General features: G+C 37.7%; 2 protein-coding genes across 2 annotated transcripts; one reads left to right on the forward strand and one right to left on the reverse strand.

Annotated features, from left to right (window-relative positions):
* Window positions 1-7453: 7453 nt before the first annotated feature.
* On the forward strand, window positions 7454-9754 carry LOC139195201 (uncharacterized). Its single transcript, XM_070820348.1, has 4 exons — window positions 7454-7591; window positions 7686-7911; window positions 8667-9025; window positions 9123-9754. Exons 2-4 carry the CDS (start codon window positions 7809-7811, stop codon window positions 9657-9659), a joined length of 999 nt encoding a protein of 332 aa, XP_070676449.1. The 5' UTR covers window positions 7454-7591; window positions 7686-7808; the 3' UTR covers window positions 9660-9754.
* Window positions 9755-14853: 5099 nt separating this feature from the next.
* Window positions 14854-20100, reverse strand: LOC103433949 (probable linoleate 9S-lipoxygenase 5). Its single transcript, NM_001294101.1, has 8 exons — window positions 19899-20100; window positions 17798-18087; window positions 17434-17674; window positions 16911-17249; window positions 16714-16799; window positions 16472-16579; window positions 15780-16348; window positions 14854-15607 (listed from the first exon to the last, which is right to left on the reverse strand). The coding sequence occupies exons 1-8, from the start codon at window positions 20098-20100 to the stop codon at window positions 14854-14856; spliced, it is 2589 nt and encodes an 862-aa protein (NP_001281030.1).
* Window positions 20101-24325: the final 4225 nt, after the last annotated feature.

Below are 24325 nucleotides of genomic sequence, written 5' to 3' on the forward strand. Positions count from 1 at the left end.
TGCCTGCTTCAAGATATGAAAAAGTAATATTTGAAAAAGGGCTTGAGGATCTCACTTCGCTGATAAGTGTGAAGAATGTGAGAGGGGTTGGTGGGATTTATAGCGAAGTGGAAGCTCACTGTTCAATGCGTTTTAGACAAACCCTCCAAATTTTTTAATGAAAACTAATGAAAAGTGTTTGAAACTTTGAGTTTTAATGATAAGGACAAAATAAAGGGTAAAGTGAATAGTATCAGGATTGACTTTTTAGTGTAAAAATGTGGTATTGACTTTAAAGTGAACAGTACCGAATGCTTTTCGTTAAAGCTTCCATTTTTTAATGCGTCTTTCAGTATTTTTTGAAGTTGAGACTAACTTGCATAATTGTAGTGTATTTTGTCAATAATATAACTCTATATGGTAAAAAGTTTACATTTAATATTATATAATTGACACAAAACAATATGGTACTATTGTAACGTTTTTTGTCAATAATATAATTTTATACTGTAAAAATTTTATTACGTAACATTGTATAATTGTCACAAATCACTACGGAGTATTTCTCTTGGAATCTGTCCTAGAAATCTTGATTTACGTCTTTTGGCCTTGAGTGGGAGAAAGTGGAAGTCTTTTAACTTCACCAAGTTATTCTGTGTTCTTCCATTTCTAAGGTTGACTTATAGTTTACCAGTCATTTCGAAGAAACTTCAACTCTACCTACCAAGGAACATCTTTAATCGGACTACTTGATCACATGAATGATTCGATTAATTTTATAAAAAAATATGATCTTTTGTATTTTAATCTCACTAAGTATTAAAAGTGTTAAAGACAATTCGTTTTGAATTAGATGCTCAAATTAACATCGTTAATTCTGAGAGAATTGCCCTATGCGATTAGCCTAAATTCCCTCATGTTCCACACCGACAAATATAGACAGATTTCAATAAAGATTCTCTTAAAAACAGCCATTTATGGGCCAGTCGTCATCTTTTCCACTTTCTTCTTTCAAGACTTCGTATAAAGTGGCTTGCAAAAGCTAAAAAGCCTAAAACACATCACTTAGTTATTAAAATAGGAAGATGATCCTCTCCTGAGCTTAGGATAGAGATTCTTTTGATTAGCTCATCTAGGCCGTTCAAATTTAATCCAACAGTTACAATTATTATAACTTTTAGAGTGCTTGCCTGTTTGGAGCCGTTAGATTAATTTTGAACGGTCTAGATGCGTTGGTCAAGAGAATCCCCATCCTGAGCTCAAGAGAGGATCCTCTTCCATTAAAATACACCACAAATTCAACCGTCGGTGACATTATATAATTCGGTTTTCAACATGGTATATCTAGAAATAAATTACGAGTACATGCTATATCTTAGTAATCCACTTATCAAAGTATTATAATATGTGATGATGACATGATTAATATTTTTATCACACGAAAAATTTTCTCGTACATTTAATCAATTTAAAGATTCTTAAATAGAAACTTTTTTGACACGTTAGTCATCCATAAAAAACACATAAGAAGGGCCAATGTGGGTGACAATACGATTACTACAGTAATTCACTTCTTAATTCTCCTAGTTATATTGTTCCTTGGTATGTGTGTGTTGATTGGAGCAATTGCGTATGCATATTAGCCATATGCGTGTTTTTTTTTCTCACATATTTCGTGAGGTTATGTGGCCGATGCGCAAATCATGATGCATATTAGTCCAATGTTCCTTCATGTGCAGTTTCTACTTATATTGATGATGATGGTGATGACTCACAATTGTTTAGGACCCGTTTGTTTGACCGGATTAGGGAGGACTGGACTGGACTGGACTGTAGTCCTTTGTTTGGTCTGCACCAGGATTAGGTTTAATGGGATTAGGTCTGACTCGCTGGGATTAAACCCCTCACTACGAGTTCTAAGCGAAGCACCCCGATCACCCCCGGACTCGTAAGACCTCTTGCGCTCATGCGCTCCTGCGAGAGAGAACCTCGCTTAACCTCGATCCTCGCCGTGCTCCCTCCTTGCCCTGCTCCCTCATCTTCGTCCTCCTCATCCTCATCTCTGCGTCCTGCTCGCCCTCAACTCCATCCTGCTCGCCCTCATCTGGTAAACTTCGAATCCGACATTATTTCTTCGATTTTTTTTTGCAGATCGTGATATTACTGGGCTTTATTTGATTTAGGTGTTTTGGGTTTGATAAATTTTCAATTATAGACATCTGCACTTGAACAAATTAGGGTTTTGATTTTTAGGGTCAAATTGAGATTAGAATTTTCAATCATAGCTTGCCGTTGCTCTGGGCTTCGATTGATGGTTGATACATGCTTTTTAAGTTTGTATATCTTTTGATTCTGGTTTTCTAGGGTCTGTAGCTTTTAGATTTTAATTTCTTAACCAGTCAATTGTTGATTTGGATTATAAGTTACAAAACATTGTTGAGTTATTTGATTTAGGTGTGTGTGCAGTGTGTGTGTGTGCAGTGTGTGTGTGAATGAGTGTGTATGCAGTGTGTGTGTGTGTGCAGTGTGTGTGTGAATGAGTGTGTATGCAGTGTGTGTGTGTGTGTGCAGTGTGTGTGTGAATGAGTGTGTATGCAGTGTGTGTGTGAATGAGTGTGTATGCAGTGTGTGTGTGAATGAGTGTGTATGCAGTGTGTGTGTGTGTATGTAGTGTGTGTGTGCAGTGTGTGTGTGTGTGTGTGTGTGTGTGTGAGGGTAAGAGTGTGTTGCACTCTGTCCCCGTGTGTGTGTGTGTGTGTGACTGTGTTTGTGTGTGAGTGTGAGTGTAAGTGTAAGTGTGAGTGTGAGTGAGTGTGAGTGTGAGTGTGTGTGCAGTGTGTGTGTGTATGCAGTGTGTGTGTGTGTTAGTGTGTTGCATTCTGTCCCCGTGTGTGTGTGTGACTGTGTTTGTGGGTGAGTGTGAGTGTAAGTGTGAGTGTGAGTGTGAGTGTGTGTGAGTGTGAGTGTGTGTGCAGTGTGTGTATATGCAGTGTGTGTGTGTGAATGAGTGTGTATGCAGTGTGTGTGAATGAGTGTGTATGCAGTGTGTGTGTGTATGCAGTATGTGTGTGCATTGTGTGTGTGTGCAGTGTGTGTGTGTGCAGTGTGTGTGTGAGTGTGTATGCAGTGTGTGTGTATGTATGCAGTATGTATGCAGTGTGTGTGTGTGTGTATGCAGTGTGTGTGTGTGTGCAGTGTGTGTGTGAGTGTGTATGCAGTGTGTGTGTGTGTGTGCAGTGTGTGTATGCAGTGTGTGTGTGAATGAGTGTGTATGCAGTGTGTGTGTGAATGAGTGTGTATGCAGTGTGTGTGTGTGTGTATGCAGTGTGTGTGTGTGTGCAGTGTGTGTGTGAGAGTGTGTATGCAGTGTGTGTGTGTATGTATGCAGTATGTATGCAGTGTGTGTGTATGTATGCAGTGTGTGTGTGTGTGCAGTGTGTGTGTGTGCAGTGTGTGTGTGTGAGTGTGTATGCAGTGTGTGTGTGTGTGTGTGAGTGTGTATGCAGTGTGTGTGTGTGTGTGCAGTGTGTGTATGCAGTGTGTGTGTGTGTGTGAATGAGTGTGTATGCAGTGTGTGTGTGAATGAGTGTGTATGCAGTATGTGTGTGCAGTGTGTGTGTGAGTGTGTATGCAATGTGTGTGTGTGTATGTATGCAGTATGTATGCAGTGTGTATGTATGTATGCAGTGTGTGTGTGTATGGAGTGTGTGTGTGTGTGCAGTGTGTGTGAGTGTGTATGCAGTGTGTGTGTGTGTGCAGTGTGTGTGAGTGTGTATGCAGTGTGTGTGTGTATGCAGTGTGTGTGTGTGTGCAGTGTGTGTGTGTATGCAGTGTGTGTGTGTGTGTGTGTGAGTATAAAAACAAAGTGTGTGTGTGAGGGTAAGAGTGTGTTGCACTCTGTCCCCGTGTGTGTGTGTCTGTGACTGTGTTTGTGTGTGAGTGTGAGTGTAAGTGTGAGTGTGTGTGTGTGAGTGTGAGTGTGAGTGTGTGTGCAGTGTGTGTGTGTATGCAGTGTGTGTATGTGTGTGTATGTATGCAGTATGTGTGCAGTGTGTGTGTATGTGTGAGTGTGAGTGTGAGTGTGAGTGAGTGTGAGTGTGAATGTGTGTGCAGTGTGTGTGTGTGTGTATGCAGTGTGTGTGTGTTAGTGTGTTGCATTATGTCCCCGTGTGTGCGTGTGTGTGACTGTGTTTGTGGGTGAGTGTGAGTGTAAGTGTGAGTGTGAGTGTGTGTGTGTGTGAGTGTGAGTGTGTGTGCAGTGTGTGTATATGCAGTGAGTGTGTGTGTGTGTGTGTGTGAGTATAAAAAAAGAGTATAAAAACACAGTATGTATGCAGTGTGTGTGTATGTATGGTGTGTGTGTGTGTGTATGTATGCAGTATGTATGCAGTGTGTGTGTGTGCAGTGTGTGTGTGTGTGTGAGTATAAAAACAGAGTGTGTGTGTGAGGGTAAGAGTGTGTTGCACTCTGTCCCCGTGTGTGTGTGTGTGTGACTGTGTTTGTGTGTGAGTGTGAATGTAAGTGTGAGTGTGTGTGTGTGTGTGAGTGTGAGTGTGAGTGTGTGTGCAGTGTGTGTGTGTATGCAGTGTGTGTGTGTGTGTGTGTATGCAGTATGTGTGCAGTGTGTGTGTATGTGTGAGTGTGAGTGAGTGTGAGTGTGAGTGTGTATGCAGTGTGTGTGTGTGTGTGTATGTATGCAGTGTGTGTGTGAATGAGTGTGTATGCAGTGTGTGTGTGAATGAGTGTGTATGCAGTGTGTGTGTGTATGCAGTATGTGTGTGCAGTGTGTGTGTGCGCAGTGTGTGTGTGTGAGTGTGTATGCAGTGTGTGTGTGTATGTATGCAGTATGTATGCAGTGTGTGTGTGTGTGTGTATGCAGTGTGTGTGTGTGTGCAGTGTGTGTGTGTGTGAGTGTGTATGCAGTGTGTGTGTGTGCAGTGTGTGAATGAGTGTGTATGCAGTGTGTGTGTATGAGTGTATATGCAGTGTGTGTGTGTGTATGCAGTATGTGTGTGCAGTGTGTGTGTGTGCAGTGTGTGTGTGTGAGTGTGTATGCAGTGTGTGTGTGTATGTATGCAGTATGTATGCAGTGTGTGTGTATATATGCAGTGTGTGTGTGTGCAGTGTGTGTGTGAGTGTGTATGCAGTGTGTGTGTTTGTGTGCAGTGTGTGTATGCAGTGTGTGTGTGAATGAGTGTGTATGCAGTGTGTGTGTGTGTGAATGAGTGTGTATGCAGTGTGTGTGTGTATGCAGTATGTATGTGCAGTATGTGTGTGTGCAGTGTGTATGTGTGAGTGTGTATGCAATGTGTGTGTGTGTATGTATGCAGTGTGTATGTATGTATGCAGTGTGTGTGTGTGTGCAGTGTGTGTGTATGCAGTGTGTGTGTGTGCAGTGTGTGTGTATGCAGTGTGTGTGTGTGTGTGTGCAGTGTGTGTGAGTGTGTATGCAGTGTGTGTGTGTGTGTGCAGTGTGTGTGAGTGTGTATGCAGTGTGTGTGTGTGTGCAGTGTGTGTGTGTATGCAGTGTGTGTGTGTGTGTGAGTATAAAAACAAAGTGTGTGTGTGAGGGTAAGAGTGTGTTGCACTCTGTCCCCGTGTGTGTGTGTGTGTGACTGTGTTTGTGTGTGAGTGTGAGTGTAAGTGTGTGTGAGTGTGAGTGTGAGTGTGTGTGCAGTGTGTGTGTGTATGCAGTGTGTGTGTGTGTGTATGTATGCAGTATGTGTGCAGTGTGTGTGTATGTGTGAGTGTGAGTGAGTGTGAGTGTGAGTGTGTGTGCAGTGTGTGTGTGTGTATGCAGTGTGTGTGTGTTAGTGTGTTGCATTCTGTCCCCGTGTGTGTGTGTGTGTGACTGTGTTTGTGGGTGAGTGTGAGTGTAAGTGTGAGTGTGAGTGTGTGTGAGTGTGAGTGTCTGTGCAGTGTGTGTGTGTGTGTGTGAGTATAAAAACAGAGTATAAAAACACAGTATGTATGCAGTGTGTGTGTATGTATGCAGTGTGTTTGTGTGTGTATGTATGCAGTATGTATGCAGTGTGTGTGTGTGCAGTGTGTGTGTGTGTGTGTGTGTGTGAGTATAAAAACAGAGTGTGTGTGTGAGGGTAAGAGTGTGTTGCACTCTGTCCCCGTGTGTGTGTGTGTGTGAGACTGTGTTTGTGTGTGAGTGTGAATGTAAGTATGAGTGTGTGTGTGTGTGTGAGTGTGAGTGTGAGTGTGTGTGCAGTGTGTGTGTGTATGCAATGTGTGTGTGTGTATGTATGCAGTATGTGTGCAGTGTGTGTGTATGTGTGAGTGTGAGTGAGTGTGAGTGTGAGTGTGTGTGCAGTGTGTGTGTGTGTATGCAGTGTGTGTGTGTTAGTGTGTTGCATTCTGTCCCCGTGTGTGTGTGTGTGTGACTGTGTTTGTGGGTGAGTGTGAGTGTAAGTGTGAGTGTGAGTGTGTGTGAGTGTGAGTGTGTGTGTGTATGCAGTGAGTGTGTGTGTGAGTATAAAAATAGAGTATAAAAACACAGTATGTATGCAATGTGTGTGTATGTATGCAGTGTGTGTGTGTATGTATGTATGCAGTATGTATGCAGTGTGTGTGTATGTAAGCAGTGTGTGTGTGTGTGTATGCAGTGTGTGTGTGTGTGCAGTGTGTGTGTGAGTGTGTATGCAGTGTGTGTGTGTGTGTGTGCAGTGTGTGTGTGTGTGTATGTATGTATGCAGGGTGTGTGTGAGTCTTTGTCAGTGTGTGAGAGTGTGTATGTCCGTGTGTGTGTTAGTGTGAGTGTGAGTGTGAGTATGTATGTGTTTTTTGCACATTTGTCCATGAGTGTGTGTGTATGTACTTGGTTTATAACCATGATATTACAATGTGAATGTTTTGTATTGTGTGGGGTTGATGCTGAATTGCAATTTTTTGTGGTTGTTGGTTGCAGAGAAGAGGAGCATAAACAGAAGGCTAAGGCTAAGGCTACTGCATTACAGGTGTCCTTTAATTTCCCTCTTCACATGCAATGCCTAGCAATGATAGCAATCCTCATACTAGTGTTCTTAGACACATGTTTATGGATGTTTATAGATGTCCTTAATTTGTTTTTTGTTTTTTTTTTGTTTGGATAGATATGGATCGAATGAAGCTTTTATTGATCTTATTGTTAGAGATGTCTTATTTGGAGACAATTTGTATTTGTACGATTCTTGTGGTGATGATGCTACGTGGCAAACAGAGACATGTTGAACGACCCACATTGACTAACCGTTCACTTATTAGACGAGAGATTAGTTTGTGTTATCTGAATGGTATAATAGGGAATACTGATACTGAATGTGTCAACGAATTGAGAATGGATAGAAGGACTTTTGGCATATTATGCGACTTACTTCGTCAAGATGGGAGGGTAAAAACTGATGGTTTGGTGTCTGTAAAGGAACAGGTGTGTATGACTTTACAAATATTAGCACATCATACTAAGAATCGTAGTGTTGGAGGTAGATTTTATAGGTCGGGAGAGACTATAAGTAGGTATTTCAATAGCGTATTGCAAGGAATTTTGCGATTACAAGGTATCCTACTAAAAGTCCCCCAGCCTGTGCCTATTGATTCTACAGATCCTAGGTGGCGATGTTTTAAGGTATGATGAGAATTTTTTTTCATTTTCCCTAAGCTTTAACTCTTCATTCCCTTTGTATAAATTAACAACAACTTTTTTATTTTTTATTTTTAAGAATTGCTTGGGAGCATTGGATGGAACACACATTGATGTGCATGTACCTGAAATTGACAAACCAAGATACCGAACAAGAAAGGGTCGAGTCGTAACTAATGTGTTAGGTGTGTGTTCAGGAGATATGCAGTTCATATATGTGTTTCCGGGGTGGGAGGGTTCCGCATCAGACTCTAGAGTGCTACATGATGCAATTAGTAGGCCTAATGGTTTTAAGGTACCAGCGGGTAAGACTATTACTTAGTCTCAACTTTGTAAGTTAGGTTTAGTTCTGTTTGTCAACTACAAAACACTAATAAGGTCTGTTTTTTTTTTTTTTTCATTAGGTTATTATTACCTTGTAGATAGTGGTTATACAAATGGTGAAGGATTCCTTGCACCCTATAGAGGAATACCTTATCATTTATCTGAATGGGAGGGACGAACACCTTCTAATAAGGAAGAATATTTTAACATGAAGCATTCTAAGGCAAGGAATGTAATTGAACGCTGTTTTGGCTTGCTAAAAGGAAGGTGGTCGATACTAAGGAGTCCATCTTTTTATCCGATAAGGACACAAGGTCGAATAATTACCACTTGTTGCCTACTACACAATCTTATTAGGCAAGAGATGTCTGTAGATCCAATGGAGAATTTGCCAATAATAGAAGATGGACAAAATACAGAAGAAGGTGAATATGTTGGTAGTGTTCAAACATCGGACCAGTGGACTGCAATGAGGAATGATATGGCTCAGGAAATGTATAATGAGTGGAGAGCAATTAGGAACCAGCAACCGAACTAGCTATATGTGTTAATGATAACATTTTATTTTAGTATTCCTTTTTATCATGCATTTGTTAGATATTAGCACAATGATTGGATGTTATGCAAATTAATTGGATATTATGCAAGTTGATTGGATATTATGCAAGTTGATTGGATATTATGCAAATTGATTATTTGTATGGTATTTTCCTTCATTAAAATATTTTTTGTTTAGGTATGGATAACGAAAATTTTTTGAATGCTACTCAAGAGCCAAAAGGAAGAAGGCGTAAATGGGAAGCATTTGAGGAAGAAGTATTACTAGGAGTTCTTGAGGATTTCGTTGCTCGGAAGCAACGGTGTGACACCGGTGCTTTCAAACAAGGTACTTTGGTTGAAATAGCAAAAGCTGTCAATGTTTTATGTCCTCATTCAAATATAAAGGCAAATCCACATATTGAGTCCAAGTTGAAGAAATGGAAAAAAACATATAGTATGGTCGTTGACATGATAAACACAAGTGGATTTGCATGGAATGATGTCAAAAAGTGCGTTGAAGTTGACAGTGATGACGCATGGCAAACTTATGTGCAGGTTCATATCCTATTTTATTTATGCATTAGTTATATTCTTGCTGCTATATTTGTTACGCATGCTAAATTTTAGTTTTGCTATGTTGATATAATCTTAGAGAAATAAAGAAGCCGATGGATGGAGAAGCAAACCTTTTCCACTGTTTGATAGATTTGCATATATATTTGGAAAAGATCGGGCTACAGGTAATGTAGCCGAAACCCCTGCTCAAATGGTGGAGGAACAAAGTCATGATCATGTTGGTGAAAGTGATATTGGAGGTGAAAATTTTGTTTCTTCAATGAACCAACAAAGCCAACAAAGCACCCCATCTGAAAATAGCCAAAGAAAGAGGAAAAGAGCTGTGGGAAGTTCAAGTGATGGAACCGAGGCAATTATCAGTGGACTGAAAGATTTTTATGTTGAAAGTGGGAAGATGATGCAAATGGTAACTGAAGCTTTAGTTCAAGGTACTGCAGATCATACTGACATAGCTAATGAACTTGAAGCAATGGGTCTCTCTCCTATGGATCAAATTGATGCATTGTCTCTTATTTTGGATAAACCAAAAAATGTAGGAGTGTTCAGGGCAATCAAACCGGAACTCAAGAAAGTGTTCGTCCAAAGGCTTTTAAGCGACAACGCAAGCGGATGAGGATTTTGGCTAATGTTAACATGGATGTATTTTATTAACGTTAACATGGATGTATTTTATTAATCATACAATCTTATGTTATGACTTATAACTTAGCTTTGCACTAGGATTTTCTAAATTATGGAGATCTTATGTACTTGTATTTGTTGAAGTTGCATGTATTGGCCACTATTATGTACTTGTATATGCTCCAATTAACCCATATCATGATATTTGTAGCATTACTCTATTACACAATGGCAAAAATTTGTAGTCCTAGTCTAAGCAAACACAAATCTGGTGAACAATACTGTTTTTCTTATCCTGCTTCTTAGTCCGAGACTGCACCAAACGCTTCACTAAGTTAGTCCAGCTTAGTCCAGTCTAAGCCAGTCCAGCTTAGTCCCGGCAGCTAGTCCAGTCCGAGACAGTCCAGCGCAACAAACGCACCCTTATAGTTATGTGTCAATTTTGGCATTTGAATCAGAAAATGATGATTCAATTTCAAGGTAACTTCAAACTATTTTACCAAACCAACAAATATTGACTCAGCAATAGCAAAATTCTCTAAGCAGACAATAATAGTAAAGTCTTCTTTCTTTCATGATTTTGTATGAAAAGTTGCAAAGGCGGCTAAACTTTATCTGCTTTAGTTTGTTCATTCTATTTATGTAGTGATTAAAATACACCACAAACACATAATATGGTGAAATTCTATAATCCAAATTTCCAATATCTAAAAGAATACCTGCGGGATCCAGTCACACCATCCATCATGCAAGCGTTGTTACTAATTCAAATGTTATAAACTATAACATAAGTTTAGGTTTTCAATATGGTATATCTAAAAATAAAGTACGAGAATATGCTACATCGTAGTAATCCACTAATCAAAATGTTGTAATATGTGTTGACGATATGATTAATATTTTTGTCACACAAAAAGTTTTCTCGTACATCTAGTCAATTTAAAGGTTCTTAAATAGAAACTTCTATGACATGTTAGTCATACGTCAAAGACACATGAGAAGGACCAACGTAGGTGACTATATGATTACTACGGTGATTCACTACTTAATTCTCCTAGTTATATTATTCCTTTGTATTTGTGTGTTGATGGGAGCAATTGCCTATGCATTTGGCGTGTTTTTGTTTCTCACGTATTTCGTGAGGGCAATTGTGTGGCCGATGCCTTAACTAACTTTGGTGCAGATCATCATGCATATTACTAGTGGTCCAACATTCCTTCATGTGCAACTTCTGCTTATATTCATGATCCTTCTACTTCTATCAACTATCATTTTAAATGATTTTTATAATATGTTTTCTTTGTAATTGGGTTTGATTTTTGATTCCCAGCTGTATTATTTCCTATGTTTTTTCCTCAACGAGGTTTGGTTTTTTGTTTACCTAATTTGTATTTCTCTTTTTACTTTAATAAGATTATGGGGATGATCGGTGATTACCCCATCCTTAAAGAAAAAAAAAACATAAGAAGGCCATGCATTCAAATTCCCCGCAGACCCAATTTTAATAGAGTCAATGAAGAAATCCCAACAAAGTAACGTGAGGTCTTTGAATTCACCAACTTTAAAGACCCACCCTTTGCTTTTTGGTGATCATATCATAAGAGTCTAAACTTTCAATGATGATGATTGATCACTCACAATTGTTTACAGTTCTGTGTCAAATTTGGCATTTGAATCAGAAAATGATGGTTCAATTGCAAGGCACCTTCAACCCATTTTACCAAACCAACAAATATTGACTCAGCAATAGCAAAATTCTCTAAGCAGACGATAACAGGAAAGTCTTCTTTCTTTCATGATTGTATGAAAAGACTAGCAAAGGCTAAACTTTATCTGCCTTAGTTTGCTAATTCTATTTCTCTAGTGATTAAAATACACCACAAACACATAATATGGTTAAACTTTTTAACCCAAATTTCCAACCTCTACAAAACCTTTTCACGTAAGCACATACTAATTCAAGTGTTATAAATTAGAAATAATCTTAATACACATAATTGATACTCCATGGCCCCCACATTCGAAAATTTCTGATAAATCTATTCAACCCAATCATGCTAATCCACAAATTCATTCTGGTTCTTTATTTCATTGTCAGACTCAACATCATGGATTCATATTTTGTCCCGTTTAAGGGTTCAAATGTGATCCTCCACCCACCATAAAATCTTCTGTGTAAAAATATTGTATTGATAAACAAATTCAACTAATCTGTCATATATATACAGTATTTTCAAATCTCATATGGGTTTTTTTTATTCTTAGAAAGAATCAAGTGTCTCTGTGAGTGATGCATGCCTTCACCACAAAACGATATCTGAATCAAAGATTAAAATGCTTAAGAGTCCACAAAGGTAGGTTTTTATTTTTTATTTGTTTTTATTTTAGAAAACCTCGGCGGCACATAGATAGGTTCTTCTTCTGCATTAGAATATAGCAGAAAATATAGAGATTTTTAGAAGTGATCAAAATGTCAAATGGGAAAACTAGAAGTTTACATGCAAGAGGGATGAACTAGTTGCAGAAAATATAGATATTTTAAGTTGTGTTCCCACTTGTATCAATGATTAAATTAAATTTTACTGATTAAATTAATTTATGAAGCTGCAGAAAAAAGCTTTTCTGAAACAAATTAATTTACTGATTAAATTAAATTTTAATAATGATAATCATAGCTTTCACATTATGAGCTCGTTCAGAAGTGTTTTAAAAATAGCTGAAAGCGCTTTGGTAAAAGTGTTTTTGGAATTAATCCTTAGTAAAAATGAAGGTAAATTATGGAAAAGCACTTAAATGTTTCCTGGAAGAATCACGTAATTGGTGTTTCTTGTAAAAAACACTTAAAATGTTTTTAGAACAAAAAATTATTTTATCTAGAAACACTTTCAATTATTTTAAAAGTATTTTCAAACAAGTTTTATATTAAAATTTATAGTCAAGCCACATGGTATAAGACGACTCGACCAAGTCAAGTAAAAGTGTAAAACGAGTTCATGGACTTGTTAAGGTTTCCACCTACCTAATAATAATTAACCAATAACCAGTAGATATATGTTATTATCTTTGAAGTCTTGCAACTCGACTGTAGTCACATAATCCAATATAACAAGACAAATGTTTGTGTTGGACTCTCGCAAGAAGGTGTAGGACTCCCATTATCTTATGGTATGGAGTGAGATTAAAGAATGGTGAGAGTTTGAGACAAATTTACACCAATATTATATTGGCAGTTGACAACTCAATATTATAGTGTTTGTGTTTTTGCAATTGGTTTTCTCTCTTGTGAAAGGTTTTTGTTTTGTTTTTGAAACAGATGAGATAGGAGCATTCAGCGAATGATAACGCTTGGGTATCAGATTTCTGTCATGCAAGGCAGCTGAGAGTGAGGTGGTTCTTTTAGTAACGTATAAGGGTCCAAAAACTAGCTACAAGAGCTACTATAAAAACTGAGCTTTAGGTTGATTACTTTGATGGATGATTACAAATTCTAGCATATTTACGTGGGATAATTTTCTTAGAGTCACAAAATACTTTTAACATTACTAAGTCATTAACGTTTTGCGCTTATAAGGAGAGCTCAACAATGACCTTTTTTTTTAATTAAGAGGTATTGACCTTAATTGGAGAGAAAAATTTGTTTGAATTGACTTCAGTTGAGAAAAATTGTTTCTGACCTTTTATTAACTTTGTTTGAGAGTAAAATGTTCATCAAAATATGACAAAATATGAAATTATTTATCAACGTAAATCGAAAAGACCTATACAATATGTTGTTTCCTCTCAAAGAAATTTATTAGAATAAGGTCTGTCATTTACTTGGGGTAAAAACATATCACTTCGATTCGATTTTTGCGGTAAATAGCATTGTTATAGTTTTTTTTTCAACTCTCAACAGTACGAATGAAATTTTATTAATAACGAAAAAGGAAGTTAAAAAAACATTATTACGGTTGTCCATAATTATTATGCTGATATTGTATGCCTTACTGAATCTATATAGAGAGAACAAATTATGTAATTGTCACATCCCGACCCGGGGTCCACCATATCCCGGGCCCGCTCCACCACCGTAGCACGATATTGTCCGCTTTGGGCCCCGACTACGCCCTCACGGTTTTGTTTCTGGGAACTCAGACGAGAACTTCCTAGTGGGTCACCCATCATAGGATTGCTCTCACGCGTTATTCGCTTAACTTCGGAGTTCCGATAGAACCTGAAGTCAGTGAGCTCCCAAAAGGCTTCATGCTAGGTAGGGATGAGAATATACATATAAGGATCACTCCCCTGGGCAATGTGAGATCTTACAATCCACCCTCCTTAAGAGACCCGAAGACCTTGTCAGCATACCACGGTCAGGGTTAGGCTCTGATACCAATCTGACACATCCCGGCCCGGGCGGGACCACTTCCCGGGCTCGATTTCACCATAGCACGATATTGTCCGCTTTGGGTCCCAACCACGCCCCTCATGGTTTTGTTTTTGGAAACTCACATGAGAACTTCCCAGTGGGTCACCCATCCTGGGAATGCTCTCGTGCGCTACTCGCTTAACTTCTGAGTTCCAACGGAACCCGAAGCCAGTGAGCTCCCAAAAGACCTCGTGCTAGGTAGAGATAGGAATATACATATAAGGATCACTCCCCTAGGCGATGTGGGATCTTGCAATCCACCCCCCCTTAGGGACTCGAAGTCCTCGTTGGCACACTTCCGGCCAGGAATTGACTATGATATCAAATTGTCACGTCCCGACCCAGGGTCCACCACATCCCGGGCCTGCTCCACCATCGTAGCACGATATTGTCCGCTTTGGGCCCCGACTACGCCCTCACGTTTTGTTTCTGGAAACTCAGACGAGAACTTCCCAGTAGGTCACCCATTATAGGATTGCTCTCACGCGCTACTCGCTTAACTTCGGAGTTCCGATGGAACCCGAAGCTAGTGAGCTCCCAAAAGGCCTCATGCTAGGTAGGGATGAGAATATACATATAAGGATCACTTCCCTGGGCGATGTGAGATCTTACAGTAATACATTATAAATATATGTTGAACAGTTAGCCAATGTATTTACATGGCTTTTATTCCACCCACAATTTTTAGGTCGTACTTCTAGCATATCACACAAAGAAAGAATCATATTTAACCTTTGCTTAGTATACTAATTAACTAATAATTAATACTACAGAAGCTTTAAATTGAGACACTGTTGGGAATTCCCTTGCCAGTAAGTCCCCCTCCGCTAGTAGGAAACAGCAAAGTGTAAGGCACCTTCACCGGTCCAACGCGGTTTTTCAACTTCTCGCCATTGTTCATACTTGTAATCCTCTCCTCAATCTCCTCCAGTTTCTTTCCAAACTTGTCGAATGCTTCCAATGGCGCAGTGTCTGCTGTCCACTCGGGCGTGTCTCGCTGCCCCAAGTACACTTCGTCAGTAGAATGCCTTGACAGAATTTCAATGAGGGAAATGCCAAGCAGTGTCTGCAGCTGAGCAGTGATTGTTTTCAAGAACACTTTGTCGGGGTTGGACTTGAGCTCTTCGTATTCAGCAGTTCCCTTTACGGGCATGAATTTTCGGCTTATAGTAGGGCGGTTGGGAAGGTATCCGGCGTAAGGGTACTGCCCGAAGTTGACAGCTGCATGGAGGGCAGAAGCAGTCCATATGATAGTTGTGCAGATTTCAACTAGCACTTCGAGAGTCTGCAATTTTGGCCACCAGGGCTCGTCTTTTTTGTCACCGTGGCCTTCTTCTACTAGCTCCTTCCACCAGGATTGGAGCTCGGCGTCTTTCTGGATTATATCGTCGGTCTTGTAGTAGAAAGAGCAGTAGTCTGCAACCCATGTTCTTATTGCAAACCAGATTTCAATCCCATCAACAGCATACGGGTAGTCCTCAATCAGTAGGCGAAGGCCGTGTGGAGAATTTTTATCCTTAACTGCCACTCCTCTGTTTTGATCAAAGCCAAGGCAATGTGATTAGAACAAGAAATGAATATTATTACAAAGGTAAATAATTTCCGCTCCCCATTTTCTCCTTGTACACCACTATTTATTTATGCACCTTGATTCTCTCTTGATTTATTCAATTCAAAGTCTGAAAGTATAGATTTTTTGTTTACCTTTTGATGAGATCTGCAGGGAGAGCTTGCTCAGTGAAATTCCAATCCTTGTACACAACTGATGACAGCTCCATGGCATACCTAGCTGGGAAAACTGTCGTCTCAAGAATACCGCCAGCATTGATGAGGATTTGCCTCGCAAATGCATTGATGTTCATCGTGTCACGGAAGTGAGGATGCAGAAGTTTGTAAATCGGGTGAACCACGCTTAGTTGCCTGTTTGTGGCAATTACAACTGGCTCACTCACTGCATGAGTGTTCAACCAGTGGCTGATGAGTTGATGGACTCCGGAGTCATTGACAGCCACATAAGCTTTAGCCAGTTGCCATATGGAACCTTCCACACCTTGTTCAGCTGGTGTGTAGACATTACTAATGCAACCAAATTGATCTCCGTCAGGATGAGGCAAGCTCAACTCGATCACCAATGGTTTCAAAGTTCCATCATTTTGCAAGAACAGCAGAGTTCTACTACCGTAGATCTTGTTCGAAGTTGAGTTTATCCGCCTCAGGTACGGCATCAGTGAATCATGATGGTCTAGTATGAATAACTTGTTTTCCTTGAGTGCCTGTTCAACCAAATTCATTTTCACCATTACAATTTGATAAAGAACCAACATAATCTAATTGCAAAGTAACAGCATACTGTCAGTTTTTTTTTTCTTTCAACGAATCCGAATAAAATATTTTACCTCATCCACTGTTAGTCCATCCAAGTTGTTCTTTATATGTTCTTCGGTTATTGTACTGTTTTGATCACCGTAAACTTTTGGATCTAGCTTGCTTGCTGGCGGAAATTCCTGAAATTCAATAAGATGCATGATTAGAGATGGAGCGAAAATAAACTAGACATTTAGAACGTTTTGTTGGAGTCTTGTGTCCATTTATTTCAATATCATTACAGAAAATCTACGAAAGATAATGCGAAGATTACTTGGAGACGAGCAATGTTGACAGGGTTCACTCCAGCCAGCATTTCCCTTGCAAATTCTTCATCGGTCCTCCAAGCAGACTTATCCTCTTCGCCAAATCAAAACATCACAGTTAGAACTTAGACTAAAGAAAATAGTGCAATATTTCGTAGCCTATTGTTAGTATTGTAAGCCTCTAAATTCAAAATGTTTTCGTTACCTTTGATCACTTGAGGCGTTGGGAATTTGAGCAATTGTGCACCATCAGTTCGGAAAATTTCCTTCAGCATCTCCGCAGGGATGTTGTCTCCAATATCCTTCAATAAACCTTCAGGCAACGGAATGCCTCCTTCGTAGAGCTTAAACACATCTTCAAAGCTGTCAAACTCGCTAGGAGTTTGGTCAAACAAGGATTCTAGCTCCGGTTTAATGAACTGAGCTATGGATTTCAGGGCATAAATAAGGAAGTCTGACAGCTTCAAGTGTCCAAATCTTTCATCCCTTGGAACGTAGATGTTTAAGCTCTGAATAAGCGGCAGACTACTCTCGCTGTTAGGATCTGTTACAATAAGATCAGAAAACTCTTAGTGATTATAACATCATCAGTTCATTAAATTCCATATTAGAATATCAAATTTACACTTCTTAATAAAGATTAACTCTAAAGATACCGAAAACTAGATTAACTTTGGATTCTCATTAGTAACTCCAAAAAAATAGAGAAAATATTGCAGATGGCTAACCTGTCTTAGTTGGTGGTCGGCCAGTTCTTCCACGGCGAGGGTAAGGGTACTCACTAGACCCTCCAAGAATAGGACGGACGTATTTGGCACCCTTATCAGGTTTCCCCAAATCATTGTAGTAAGCATAGTCATAAACCCTTTCCCATTCTTGGAGCTCTCCTTTTCCATCTCCCCTCAAGTGTACTAGCTCTTCTTCTATGTATTTTCGCAATGGCAATGGTGTCTCGCTTGGAAGATAAGTCTGCACAAACATACAGCAGGCATGAACTTTTAGTCTTTAGCTTAGGATACCATATATTTTCAACCTCACCAAAAAAAAAAAAAATTACAGCAGATACTATGAAACGTGCAAATCATTCATTACCTTGTTGACGAAGAAAACACGGTCTTTGGTGTATTTTTCAGTAGGGTACACCCAAGAGTTGCAAACGAAGTGTACACGGCCCTCACCGGGAACATTTTCGAGTGTGACGGTCTTGAGGAAGAACTCACTGTGGTGGTTGTTTTTTATTAAGAAAGCTCCTGGAACTCCTACTTCCTCTTCATAGTCAAATGTAACCTTGAATGCAGACTCTCCTGCTGTTAAAGGTGTGATTGTGGTAATCCAGTCTTCCAAATAAGCTGGTTGTCCAAGCTTCCCCTTCAATCCATTTTCTACAAAATTCATATATCAATTAGTCAAAAATTAATTTATCATTCAAGAAAATATACCAAGTTCATATGCTCGAGTTCTTTTTTCATCTTTTACTTATACTACTTTGATTTACAGAGAATGGAATTTGAACTTGACCGCAAGGGGATTAACACACTATCATGTACAACTGACCTACCTAACTCACATATTCTTGTGCTCAAATTTTATTAGGAACAACTCTGTAGTTGTTTTATTAGAATATTCAAGGGAAAAGAAAAAAGGAATTGGATCTGGTAAAAAGTTAAAAACCATAGTAACAAAAAGGGTTAAAAGCCATGTCCAGTTGCACGGTGCTTCATTTTCAGGTTAAACTGGTGGCTTAGACTGGTAGGTCTTTTTTTATTTTTTTTTATTTTTAATTTTTTTGTAAAAAATGATCGAAAAAATTCAAAGAAGTATTTTAGTTTCTCCCATACACCATCATGTGATTAACCAAGTTTAGACTGATAGTTGGCTTTCAAAGGTAAGATTAACGTACATGTCTAATCAGTTAATGACATGGCCACTATGAAAAAACAACAAATGGAATGACTAATAACCATGATTTAAAAAACATTATCTTATTTTTCACAAGCTTAATTATGTCACTTTTTGAACTAAACCAACACCAATTTTCTAACCAACTATTTCGAATTCCTATCAAGCAGTCATGACATAATTACAACTAGACTAATTATTCCAAATGGTAGATACCCCAAATAGGAAAATGTCAGGGTCTTGAAAATTTTGGATCATCTTTTATCAAACAGATAATGTCGCGGTTAGTAGTTGAATTTATTTTTTAATGATTTAAAGGAGTCCAACCATTAACCAGCATACATCATGTAGTTTACAAAAGATGATCTCTTTAACATCACTGACCAATTAATATAGTTCCTTATGTTGTGCACCATTAATATTTTAATTCTGATTCTTAACATACGATCTTATTTCATGATCCAAATATATGACTTGGTCCCCGGTCCGGTCCATGCCGGACCATAGAGGGCTAAACAGTGTAACGCAATGAAAAGTAAAATAGAATAAAAGCCTCAGGAATGGAAGCAAACACTGTTATCTTTTTACTCAGACTTTAGACCACAAAAGTTAAAAAGGAAAAAAATAGACCGACTTATTGTGATCGAGGTCGTTTCTTTGAAGATATGTCATAAAGCTGTTTCCATTCTCAGCCGTATAAAAGGGGCGGAATTAAAAAAAAAAAAAAAAAAAAAAAAAAACAAGAAAAAGCAACCCCAAACCAGTTCTTCACTTTGCGAGGATCGAAGAAACTCTCTCAAAGCAAATGAAAACCGTTGATATCAGAATTTCATCTCATTTTCAATCTCAATGATATATTTTTGACACATAAAGTTGATCGCGACACATTGCCTATCAAATGTAAGTTTTATCATTAGATGTTGCCTAATTGGATTAGAGAGTAAGCAATTTAATCAATTTTGCGTATTTAAACAAATTAAATAGCATTTACTCCATCAATTATTGGGAAAAAAAGAAGAAGAAAAGTTCATGTCAGAATTAATAACGCAACCAATCCACCAAAGAAAGAGGGAGAGTGAGTAAACAATCTTAATCTTATCATAAATAATGCATCAAAGAAAAAGAACCAGAAGAAAAATGAAACGATGATCGAGAGCAAAGACTAAAATCTTAAATCAATCTAAAACAAACCTCAAATGATCTCTAGGATTGATGAAAACTCTATCAATTATTCGATTTTCTCCCTAACCATGCACAGAAACTGTATAATCCTGCAATGAAAAGATAAACTCACCGGAATCATCAGCATGAACGGCACTGATGAGCTGCAGAGAAACCCTTTGGCCGACCAACTCATGCACGCGATCGAGAACAGAAGCGTTGAAGTCGTTGAAGTCCAAAACATTCTTCTTCATCAGCACCACAGTCCCATTGATCTTTCCATGATTCTCATTTTGCTGGTGGCCTGTGAGCTTCTCAACGATATTCTGCAGCATTTTGTTCTTCTGCTTTGCTTTACACGAATTAAGCAAAGAATATATGCTATTGTGATCTACAAATCCAAAAGAATATATATGTTTTGTGTTTTATGAAAAAAGGTGGGTGGTGAGGTGAATCGAAAGTTGAAAGCTGGTATGGTCGAGTGCAGCAGGGCGTTGTGGTATTTATAGGGAACAAAGAAAAGTGGAGCAGTACGTTCGTTCTATCACTTTATTTTTTTTAATTCGTGCCAAGTCATCGGTATTTTCTTGGAACAAGTCTACACCACTTACCAAAATTGCGATTTGGCTAGTCAAAATAACAAGGCCAAAAAGGTTTAGGTTTCTAATTGATGTTTTGGGAAAGATAAAAGGAACGTGCACAGATTATTTTTCATAAGAATTGAGAAATAGGTTTTTTTTTCTTCATAATCCGAACAAATTTAAGATTAGGAGATAAGCTAGTTTTCCCTACTCTAAAAGGATTTAGGAATCTTATACTATACTTGTAAGACATGTAACTATCGATCTATGTATTTAAAGAGGTTTGTTGGAGGTTGATTATTCACACGAACAATGTAGAGAATACAAGGGTAAGGGTAGAAAGCCAAGAGTGATAGAGAGTTCTAAAGCAAGGTTTTGGGGTTTAGCATAAGGGTTTCTAATAAGTTCTTGTAACCGAGTTTTTATTCTCCGTAGTGCAGGTGAGTACTCAAGAGGAATCACACAATAAGTAGGTAAAGTTCGTTAAACCTCGCTAAATTTTTTGTGTTTATGTGTGACGTGTATACTTTATTCACATAGTATCACCTCATAGGTTTGCTTAACATCGAAGACTATCAATAAACAAAATCAACTAAGGGAAATTAAAATCAACTAAAATTACTTGTAGGAATGGCTAAGTGATGGAGACTAAAAAGAAGCAGTGTAAATTTGACCTATACTCGTTTTTCAAGACTAGAAAAAATAACATCCCATCAGAAATTTAACAAAAATATTACAAGTGGCCCATACATTGTACTTGGTACACACACATAAAATATGCAACACATTACTAAAATTGTGAATTTAATAAATTTATTATTTCATTGTTACACCCCTCGTGTTGTTATTAAAAACATATTTCAAGATGAATGACAACATAATTAATAGTTCTTAATGTTAAACTTGAATTTCAATCATATCGAATCGGAATCATTGGGTTCCAAATTCTAATCCAATATTTTTAATTTTTTTTTTCGCCGGTAAGATACATTCCGATTCTGCTTCTAATCTTTTCGGAATTTTGGATGTCATCATATTTGATTTCGGTTTTCCAAAATCAAATACCATTGGATCAGAATTGGAATTTCAACCCAACTTTGTAGCCTTAATTATTTTAAAGATGATAAACTAGATACACGTTCATGGACTTAAGTAAGTGACCGTCGTTCCTAAATGATTTGGCCAAATTTGGTTGCATCGTTGACAATTTCGGAAGCCTAAAACGAAAGTTGAATACGCGTTTATACCCTTATTTTCTTTTGTTTTTTACCCGAAAGACAACTTGGAACCGCAGCTTTGGCTTTATCAGAACTGGGAAACAATTCCATAAGAGCCGTTGGATCTCCAATTTCAGCCTCTTGGTTAAGCTGCCTCAATGGACTTATTCTCTGCAATAATATTACACCTTTCTTTAAAATATTACACAAAATATTATTCCTTATGTTTCCTCGCTTTTTCACACGGGTCTCTTCAATTGGGAATTTCTTTCATTTGGTTCAAGATTACATTTTCAAAAAATTTTGTTTTTGGGTTTGTGGGTAATAGTTTAATGAGAGTTTTAACAAAATATTTTCGGTATTGCTCACTTTTAACGAAAATGATATTTTTATTCTAAAAAGTCATTTCTGGTACTATTCAGTTACAACACATTTTTGTCATTTTGATTAAAATTCAAAGTTTTAAAACAATTTTCATTAGTTTTCCTTAGTTTAATCAGTTGAAAAGAATACATACACGACTAGTAATTTTTAAGGTTTTGATCACGAATGTTCTTTGAAATTGACCATTACCATTAAAATGGTCATTGAAATTGAAAATCAAATCCCTAAAAATAGGTGTCGCAAATCAATGTGGTCATTTCGTCACAATTCTGTTAAGTGTTGATGTGGCACATAAATGGACCCCACAAGATTTACGGGTTTTTATCACAAATGGTCATTGAAATTGACTCACACCATCATGATGGTCCTTGAAATTGACCCACATCATCAAGTTGGTCCCTAAAATTGAAAATCGATAAATGTAGTCCTTGAAAATAGGTGTTGCAAATAAATATAAACCTTTCGCCACAATTCTGTAAAAATTTTGTTATGTGCTGATGTAGGTATAATAATTAATTAAAAAAGTTGTCTAAATACCTTATTGCACAATAGAATTTTTTTCTTATAGTAGGACCTACTCCGAAGAGAGATCCCTTCCATAAATTCTCAAGGGCACAAGGCTTAACCAAGACCTAAGAGGGAGTTTGGAAATAGTTTTCAACTAACCATAGACGCACCTCGGTTATAACCTCATTATCTCAAGGCAGACCTCGCCGTTCTTTGAATCACTAGACCACCAGAAAGCGTCGAACAAGCTTTCCAAGATTAAAGTTGTGAGGATGTTGATTGCCTAAATGTTAACGATGATGTCCCAGAAGCTGTTGCCAATCAGCCAAGCCGTCACCAAAGGTGATGTCGATCTAGGTTCAATACGGTGAAGGGTGTTGAAGTGTGTAAAGTTGGATGCAATGAGATTTTTTTAGAGAATAGATAGCGAAGGAGGTAGAGGAATGTGGACTAAGATTGGAGGTGATTATATACTGGGTTTTTGGGTTCATAATTTTTTATTAACAATTAAATTATTAAACCTATTTGTAATTTTTTAAATTTAATTGGGCTTGTGTGATCCATTTATGTATCACATCAGCACATAACATAATTTTGACAGAATTGTGATGGAATGACTACATTGATTTGAGACGCTTATTATGGAAGGACCATTTTGATGGAACATGTCAATTTCAAGGACCATTTGTGAGAAAATAGGACTTATGAGACCCATTTATGTGCCATATCAGCACTTAACGGAATTTTAACAGAATTGTTACGGAATGACTACATTGATTTGAGACACTTATTTGCAAGACTACATTGATCGATTTTCAATTTCATGGACCATTTTGATGCTACATGTCAATTTTAGGGACCATTTTGATGTTGCAGGTCAATTTTAAGGACCATTTGTGAGAAAATAGGACTTATGAGACCCATTTATGTGCCACATCAACACTTAACGAAATTTTAACAAAATTGTTATGGAAGGACCATATTGATTTGCGACACCTATTTTTAGGGACTACATTGACTGATTTTCAATTTTAGGGACCATCTTGATGGTGAGAGTCAATTTCAAGAATTATTTCTGATAAAAACCCAATTTTTAATTGCATGAAACACGTATTGATTACTAATTTAATCATATTATACATGCATAATGGTGCATAAGTACAAATGTTCCAAGTACTCAATCCTTGGTATAATGTGTATGACATGCTTGATTTTGATGTAATCTTTATGTCAAACATGTCCCGCGCTTACGGTCTAAATTAATCATGAGATGACTGAGAACTAAGCATATTTTCATTTAAAATGTGACATTTAGTTTAGATATAAAGCACACTGCTACTAATTCAATTTTTTCTTATGAATAATAATGCTTCGCGAACCAAATTTTATCATCAGGTGTACATAATGGTGTGTTTATCTCTATATATCATTTGTTGAAACCTAGACTCACACTATAAGGTTAGAATACGGAGACACGCATTTTTGATACACGTTTTTGTAGAGTCTAATTCGTTATGTATTTCAACGATTCAATTATCTATATTTTATGTCTTACCTCAACGATCATGTCTACAAAAAATCATCCAAATCCGAAACAATATGCCCGTTGATAAATTTAGTGTTTTTTGTATAACAGTATTCATCCATTTTCTTCATTACAAATGAATGTCTTAATAGATTTGGAATTATTTAATTTTTTTTTTACAGATGATCTATGAATGATGTACTAAAATATAGATGGTTTGGATTGTTAAAAAACATTACGAAGTGAGCCGGCTCTACAAAATAAATGTCAACATGTGTGTCAAAAATGTGTAACCCTGAATTCTAACTCATATATGTATATAATCTTTAACAGTCGGTGCGTCTAA

Source organism: Malus domestica, chromosome 04 (genome assembly GCF_042453785.1).
Source record: "Malus domestica chromosome 04, GDT2T_hap1".
NCBI classification, from domain to species: Eukaryota; Viridiplantae; Streptophyta; class Magnoliopsida; order Rosales; family Rosaceae; genus Malus; species Malus domestica.

What these genes read in the sequence shown, in the direction of transcription:
- LOC139195201 (XM_070820348.1), top strand. Translation starts at nt 7,809, where the DNA reads ATGCAGTTCATATATGTGTTTCCGGGGTGGGAGGGTTCCGCATCAGAC. An exon ending in TGGTTTTAAGGTACCAGCGG is followed by an intron (nt 7,912 to 8,666) that starts GTAAGACTATTA and finishes TTTTTTGTTTAG; the next exon opens with GTATGGATAACGAAAATTTT. An exon ending in CATGGCAAACTTATGTGCAG is followed by an intron (nt 9,026 to 9,122) that starts GTTCATATCCTA and finishes ATATAATCTTAG; the next exon opens with AGAAATAAAGAAGCCGATGG.
- LOC103433949 (NM_001294101.1), bottom strand. Translation starts at nt 20,100, where the DNA reads ATGCTGCAGAATATCGTTGAGAAGCTCACAGGCCACCAGCAAAATGAG. An exon ending in CCGACCACCAACTAAGACAG is followed by an intron (nt 17,250 to 17,433) that starts GTTAGCCATCTG and finishes TTATTGTAACAG; the next exon opens with ATCCTAACAGCGAGAGTAGT. An exon ending in CCTGCAGATCTCATCAAAAG is followed by an intron (nt 15,608 to 15,779) that starts GTAAACAAAAAA and finishes TGATCAAAACAG; the next exon opens with AGGAGTGGCAGTTAAGGATA.